The 8,047-nt window shown below is 32.5% G+C and overlaps 1 protein-coding gene across 1 annotated transcript; it reads right to left on the bottom strand.

Moving 5' to 3' along the window:
- Positions 1–4,290: 4,290 nt before the first annotated feature.
- On the bottom strand, positions 4,291–7,341 carry LOC139867525 (rhamnogalacturonan I rhamnosyltransferase 1-like). Its single transcript, XM_071855888.1, has 8 exons — positions 6,503–7,341; positions 6,357–6,424; positions 6,171–6,259; positions 5,922–6,087; positions 5,528–5,817; positions 5,235–5,439; positions 4,980–5,137; positions 4,291–4,878 (listed from the first exon to the last, which is right to left on the bottom strand). The coding sequence occupies exons 1-8, from the start codon at positions 6,906–6,908 to the stop codon at positions 4,629–4,631; spliced, it is 1,632 nt and encodes a 543-aa protein (XP_071711989.1). The 5' UTR covers positions 6,909–7,341; the 3' UTR covers positions 4,291–4,628.
- Positions 7,342–8,047: the final 706 nt, after the last annotated feature.

The raw sequence follows: 8,047 nt of genomic DNA, 5'->3' as shown, positions 1-8,047 counted from the left end.
TTTATTTTGCAGTACATTGATCTGATGCATCTCTTGTGTTGGTAGTTGCCTCTGTTTTTCGATGTAATTTTTTTAATTTGTGGGGTAGAAATTGAATACTTGTTGTCTATAACTACGAATGATAGGTGGTACCCGTGACCCATTGAAGAAGATAACGGGTCATGTGGGCCCTGCCTTTTATTGGATCTTTTGAATGGATACAATGGCCAATCATCACCCAAATTTTTATTTTCATGTTGTTGATTTCAATTCAATTAGCATCTTTCTAAATAAACATAAGAAGTGATGCAAACTCCAGATAATTTATATCACTTCATGATGGACAACAATAGTGACAGCTTGTTTATGGGTTATTTGAAGGTACCGCAATGTAGTTGTTTTTTCGAACCTTAAATTCAAAAAAGGAGAATTATTTGACATTATTAGATCTTCTTCTTTTTATCGCATGTATTATAGAAGTAGAGATAACGTTAATTGGAACAATTGATTTTTAAAGCCGTTATAAGTGTTGTTTGTTTCGTCTTCCCTCTAGTTTTTTGCTAGAGGTCTAATAAAATTTATGTTGCAATTAAAAAAAATTATATCACTTCATGGTCGGATATAGTTGTGTACGTTAAGTTGATTTGAAGCGGAATGTTTATTAGAAAATTTTCATTATTGCTTTAAGTGTTTCTGAAAACATTATAGGTGAAAAAGTGAAGGAATGGATGTCAGTGTTCCGAAGTTAACATTGGTCCACAAATTTATTTTCCCATCAGTAGGAAAAAAATGAATAAATAAATAAGTAAAAAAAACAACAACTCAACGTTAGAGGATTTACTCGCTAGTAGGGACGTAATGTGATTATTGTTATGGTGGTTTCCTCTGCGAAAAAAGTCCGAATAAAACAAAATAGTCGTAGAAGGCTTAATAAACGAAATTTGTTTAGTATTTTGTCATCAAGTAGAAAATGAACGAGGCATAAGTTTGGGTGCGAGTCAAATGTGTTGATTTAGATGTTGATTGACAAGTGACGAGAGGTTATGTTAAATGCAACATCTTGAAGTAAACAGGAGCAACCTAGTGTACAGTTGTAACTTTTGACACTCTTTTAAAAGCCATAAAATACGACAACATAAAATTACGCCAATAATAAAACAGTACACCCAGGGACGGATTTTCGGAGGGGCAGGGAAGGGTGTCGGCCCCTCCAATATTCTAAATAAGCGATGTATAATTTCATTCAGTTAGGTAGAAAAAACGAAAATTATGTTTCAGTTTTAATGGATGAAAGTTCTTCAATGGAGGTGCAAGGAAGATGAGAGAGGTACGGAGTAATAAGGAAGAAGGCAGACCAAATGTAGTACTCAACTTGTACATTTTTTAACTATTAACCTCTAATAATATATAATATTATATTCCAGTCCTATTTATTTCATTTATTTAAACTACTTCTGTATTGTTAGGAATACTAACAATATCTTTTACTAAAGAAGCTTTTCGTATAACTATGTTTTACGTTTCGAAACATGTCGGCCCCCTCAAGGAATCACTTCAAGATCTGCCACTAAGTACACCACTACTTTCATAACTTTGTACTAGTAATTTACATGGGTGATAATTAGTAAAGGTTAATAGATACATTTAAGCGCTTGACCAATCACCCCCAATTTATAACCCCAACTTTCATAACCTAAGCAATGGAGTGTCATCCCAATAGGACCAACTTTGGTAGCCAAGTCTAGTTTTAAAATGATTGAAAGTTAGAATTGTGAAATATGAAGTAGACCTCTTTTTGTTCCTTATTTTTTCTCTTCAAATGTGGTTGACTTGGAAGTTGGAACCCATTTGCATACATGTCGTATAAACTCATTTCTTTATTGATTAAGGTTACATACATCCCTGTTTTCTCTTTGTTTTCTAAGTAGTTGGGATATCATATTCTCCATTATGTATTTCCTTTCTTTATTCATAAAATAAAACAGAATAAATCGAATGATTACTCTCTCATCTATCAATAAGTTGAATTCCAGCATAATTCCTTTTTGTATAAAATATTACGGAGTAGTACTTAGCTAGTATTCAATATTAAAACTTGTGATACTATTAACACTAGAAGTAAAGAGAACTTGAAAAGATGCAACAATTTTGGTTACATTAGCGTAATACGTAATAGTACTCCGTCAGTATATACATACATGATACAACTATACAAGTGCAAAAAATTCACACGAAACACATTTATACGTGTGTTGTGGACACAAAAAGACTTTTCTTTTTTTTTTTTTTTTTTTTTTTTTTTTTTTTTTTCTCTACAATTTTTTACAGATCTAGAAGCTTCAAAGTCAACAACTTCACCAACCCCAAATCAAAAAATTCCATCTAAGGAATGTGTATCTGGTTTTCTATCATTCCTAAATGCATTCTTTTGTTATTAGTCCACTAATGGCCTCATCATTATTTATAATGAATTCATTAAAAATTCCAAAAGAATGTTTTGTACAATGATTACGAAATTGTTATAACTTTAGCCGATAACCGGCCAAAGGACTACATGATCATTGGTCTACTACAAAATACCTGATAATTTACATTTGCTAATATATTGAGGTTCAAACTTTATTAACAACATATTTATAATTTAATTAGATTACGTAAATTTAATAAATAAAAATACATTCCTCCCCGATTAGTCTGAACAAATGAAACCTCATTCATTTACTCATAAGCTCAAATCTATAGGCAATACAAATGATAATAGTACATTTGTGTATGAAATAAAAAACGGAACTACTTAACGTCAATGTGTTGATGTATTGATGGTGACCTGACTTTTCATAAGAGAGGTTAGGGGTTCGACTCCCATGAGCTGCAACATATTTCGCTTGAAATTACCCGCTCATTTCATAGGCCTCGGAGGTCTCGGACGTCTTGCGTTGAAGCCTCACCTGAGAGGGTTTTACCACATGCTATGCCCGAATGGATTCGCCGTGGGGTTTTTTCCCGAGGGCGGTAAGACTGTAATGTCCATCCTAGAAAATGATCGGGTAGGTGGGTTCCGACATCGCATTCGTACCCTTGTCAGTAACTCTAACCACCGCATCAAGAACTAAAGAGAACTTGAAAAGATACAACAATTTTGGTTACATTAGCATATTACTACTCTGTCAGTATATACATACAACTATAAAAGTGCAAAAAATTCACACGACACACATTTAGACGTGTTTTGTCTACACAAAAAGACTTTTTAATCTATTTCTACAATTTTTTACAAATCTAGAAGCTTCAAAGTCAACAGCTTCACCAACCCCATCATTAGAACAATCAAAAAAATTCCATCCAAGGAATGTGTATCTGGTTTTCTATCATTCCTTAAATCCATTCATTTGTTATTAGTCCACTAATGGTCTCATCATTTTTTAGAATGAATCCATTATAAAAATCCAAAAGAATATTTTGTACAATGATTACAACTAGTTTTCGAACACTCGCTTCGCGCCAGGGGTTCGGTTTTCAATGTATTTTATTACGTTTAGTTTGTAAAATTATTTCGTGGCTAACGATGATGTCGTTGAAGTGCAACTCGAGTCGAACTAAAAGGTATAACCCGTGAAAGATTTAAATGTTATTTTAAATTAACAATATATGTGCATCTCCGTGTTTCGCTATGGAATTGTCGACTTTTAAAAATTTAAGCAAAATCAACGTGTATGAAAAGTACCCCAAATATTTAGCGCTTTTTAAAAAGAATCCGTTTTGCGTATAGTTAGTGACATTGTGTTCGTAAAATAATTTCGAGTTTAACGATGATGCCGGAAAAATTTAACTCGTTGCGACCGAGAAGATATGACCCGTTGAATATTTGGTTAGAGTTTATTTAAGATTTTTTATGAAAATGTTGATTTGACACTTTACCCCCTTTTTGGGGGGTCGGTTTTAATGTTTGAACAAAATGTGAGGGGTTTTTTTGGCAAAGTGGAAGTTAGTTAAAAAAAAATAAGCGAAATGACAAAAATAACTCTGGTACTATACTCATTTTTGTCTAATAGTTAATATGGTAATACTAATATTATTATAATAACACCAGACTAGTCCATAGCCGGCCAAATAACTCATGATCATCGATTCATCGGTCTACAAAATTACATCGTAATCAACGGTTAATAAATTAGGTGTCAAGTTCAGTATTTACTAATAATATATTTATATTTTAATTTTAATATATTAGTCTGAACAAATGAAACCTTCATCTATCCATATGCTCAAATCTATAGTTGGCAATACAAATGATAGTAGCACCTTTGCGTATGAAACAGAAAACGGAATTAATTGCAAAAACATACCAACGAATTGGACTCTGTGTGTGTACATATAATTAGTTTCGAATAACCCTGCAATCTCAGGGCGGTTTTTCTATACATGAATGAGAATTATTGACAACCATTCATATGAAATAAAACAGGACATTAATAATTAAAATAATAACAATAAACGAAATATTTATATTCGTGGAAAGATTGTAGTCCTACGTGCATCTCTCACCACCAGTCCCATCATCGTACACAGACTGATTCCATTGCACAGAATCATAATCTTAATCTTGTACTAATTCAAAGAACAAAATTAATCCATAATAAAAGGCGTGTTTATACAATGCTCATCGATTCATCACCTGGTATCTGCAAACACTCTTCGGGATTAGCATAAAAGTAATCTTCTTCCTTAGGTTTATCCGAAATAACCAATCGTTTTGTGGGGTTCCCCATGCGTTGAGCATGTGTATCTTTCACAGCATTCGAAAATTCATCCCAACTTAACAATCCACTTGTATAATTATCTATTAATTCAACCAGTACCCTTCTATCCAAAAGTATCGTCTTCTTAAATCCCAAAAATCTGAAAACCATTCCAAATCACATAACTTAAAAAGTATGAAAAAAACAACCATTAAGCCTTAATTTTTTATTTATTTATTTATTTTTAAAAAAAAACAGTACCTGCGATGGCCTTCAACAACTTTAGCCATGTTTCCATCATAAGTTGGTACAAAAATATCACTTTCGAGTGACACTAAATAATCCAATGCTGCCATTTGTGAAGAATGATTCTGAAAATACTGAAGATCATCTACACCTAACAGAGTCTCCTTTCTTACCTATTAAAACATATACAAATTTAAAACCTTTATGCTTCAAGTTTTACATAACAAGTCATAGTTTTTTTTTTTTTTTTTTTTTTTTTCCAATACTAACCAGTTTCGGGTAAGCATCTGCAAGTGTATCCATTCGCCTTTTTCCACCGTATATTTCACCAGCAGCAATATAAATCTGGATATCACGGTCAATATCCAATGCTCTAAGCGTAAGCGCGGTTTCTTCAGGAGTCAAAGGGCATAAACCGTCTTTCCTTTTTAGATCAGAATTTATTATCTTTTCCTTCCACCATGGGTACGCATATCTACACCATTAAAACAAGTTAGTTCTTGCCAAACAGGACATTTTCAAGTTTTTTAACTGCTCAAATTGGTGATATTAAATGGTCAAACCTCATTCTAGTTAATTCTTCGACCTCTTCATCGTTGCATCCTTGCGTACAGCCCGAAAACGCCAACATATCCATTTCGTATCGGAGATGAAGCACTAGAAAAGGCCCGTTTTGTCTTAAAAGATTAACAACGCGTCTACCCAACTCTTCTATTTGAGTAGTAAATCTCAAAGCACCAAAATTTACACGACATCTAAGCTTTTGAAGTTCAAGGGGTTGACCGTTATTGGCAAGTCGAGCATCAGTTCTATTCAAATGTACAACTTTGTACTTTTGAATCAATGGAAGAATCTGATTTCATAACACACAAAAAAAAAAAAAAAAAAAAAAAACAAAACAAAAAAATAAGCAAAGAGTCCATAGTAACAATTATACCAAATTAATACAATTAATACCTGATTATGATAGTAAGAAATATCAGACCAGCTGACAGGTGGCATGGTATGCACAATTCCTAATTCAACTCTCTTTTTAAGCCTACGAGGAAGTTGTTTAAGTACACGAACTTCATCCCTCAACGATGTAATGAAATGATCAACATCAAAAATATCCTCAAACTCACTACAATTCAATGAACACAACAATCAAATTTCACATAACACGAATCACAACACACACGAGCAACGTATAAAACTCCGCAATACCTTGGATCAGCCCAGAATGAAGTTTTATCCAGCTCAGGAACTATAAGTGTAACATTCAAATATCTAGCAATTGCAACCATATCACATATCTGCATCATCATAAACAGAAACTCATAATCATAATCACAAATAATTACTATTTCCTTTCTAATTTCATATATCGATTTTCTAAAATAACAAACTCACCGCAGAACGCATTTGATTAAGTCCTCCATTACATGAAACCACTAAATAACCATTGTTCTTGTACACTCCTAAATTCCAACACAGATTCAAATCAATAACATACTCATAAACACACATAATATAATTCATAATGAAAGTAAACTAACTTTTTGCAGGAAGGACTTTAACAGGAAGATTATGCGAAAACTTAGAATCTAAAGCAGCAGAATTAGAATTAAAATCATGAGTAAAACAAGAAGGCCAGCCTTTCAAAACCCTAGGGCCCCAACTACCATCACCACTGAAAGCAGTTAACTGAACAACACAAGTCCATAATAACACAGTTGTCATTCCCCTAATTAACCACAATTTCATCTTAGGTGATTTTGTATTCACCATTGAATTCTTCAATTTCTCAACCCTAATTTCACTTAATTTATTCAATCCCATTGATCCAATAATTACAAATCTTCTCTTCTTATTCTTCTTATTATTATTATTATTATCTGTATCACTATCTAAATCTCTATCTCTATCTCTATCTTCAACCTTACACATTGCCGTTTCATACATTCACAACTCAAAACCCTAATTATTTATGATCTGGATTTAGAAAAACAGAAAATAAAAAAACCCGAATAAATGAGATCCGAATTATGTAGGGAACAGAATTAAACCCGATCCAACTAGAAAAATTAATAGCAGACTATTACAATATTTTCGGTGAATTTAATTCTCCGTAAAATGCACCGCTATGTTTTTAAAAGTTAAAAAAAGAAATATATAACCCCTAGGGTTTCAGTAAATAATTCATGGAAAAAGTATGAATAGAAATAAAAGTGGAATTGAGTTTGAAATTGAAGTGATTGTTGCCGGATATAACTCCGGCGAGGGGGAAAAAGTTGCCGGAATTAGAAACTGTCGGTGGCCGGTGAATGGGAAAGAGTAGAGGGGACACAAAGGTGTTGTGTGACTTGTATTTGTGATGTGTGCACAGGATCTATGGAACTTATTAAGTACACCATTCAATTCCGATTAACTATAGATAATTAATTATTATTACTCCGTAAGTATTAATATTAATTAAAGTGCTCCACGAAGACACTCCTCCATCTTAGTCTTCATGTGCCACATCAGCGTCACATCAGCACTTTTTTTCCAGGACTAAACTCAGAACTAAACACTCTCAACCATGACACTTCTTCCTTCCTTTTTTAATTATTTATGAAAATTAAATAATTATTTAAATAAAACTAAACTTTTATTAAAAATTAAAAACATTACAAATAATTAAAATTAAAGTTTATTTAAATTATAATATTAAAAGAATTATTAATTTTTAAAGTACATTAAATTTAAAACTTATCCAATATTAAAAATAAATACGGAGCGAAATATAAATGTAAAAATAAGACAAGAGTTGTACACATTTACAACTTGTGGGACCCACAAAAAATAATAAACAATTAAAAATATCTTTTAACTTCATCTTCATCATCTCATATATCTATCTCCATCGGCACATATATCTATCTCCATCTTCATCATTTCTATTACCATTTTTATGCTTTCAAGCTCAAAAAATAAAAAAAAAATAAAATAAAACGCTTTATCCATCGTCCTCAAATATTTCATAAAAGCACGAAATGGGAGACACTAGGTTGGGCGGAGGCCTGGGCGGCCCGTTGACATTGACGCCCAGGTGGACGCTA

Source organism: Rutidosis leptorrhynchoides, chromosome 9 (genome assembly GCF_046630445.1).
Source record: "Rutidosis leptorrhynchoides isolate AG116_Rl617_1_P2 chromosome 9, CSIRO_AGI_Rlap_v1, whole genome shotgun sequence".
Taxonomy (NCBI): domain Eukaryota; kingdom Viridiplantae; phylum Streptophyta; class Magnoliopsida; order Asterales; family Asteraceae; genus Rutidosis; species Rutidosis leptorrhynchoides.
This window is presented reverse-complemented; position numbering and strand designations above follow the sequence as displayed.

What these genes read in the sequence shown, in the direction of transcription:
- LOC139867525 (XM_071855888.1), bottom strand. Translation starts at nt 6,908, where the DNA reads ATGTATGAAACGGCAATGTGTAAGGTTGAAGATAGAGATAGAGATAGA. An exon ending in TAAAGTCCTTCCTGCAAAAA is followed by an intron (nt 6,425 to 6,502) that starts GTTAGTTTACTT and finishes GTTGGAATTTAG; the next exon opens with GAGTGTACAAGAACAATGGT. An exon ending in TTAATCAAATGCGTTCTGCG is followed by an intron (nt 6,260 to 6,356) that starts GTGAGTTTGTTA and finishes ATGATGATGCAG; the next exon opens with ATATGTGATATGGTTGCAAT.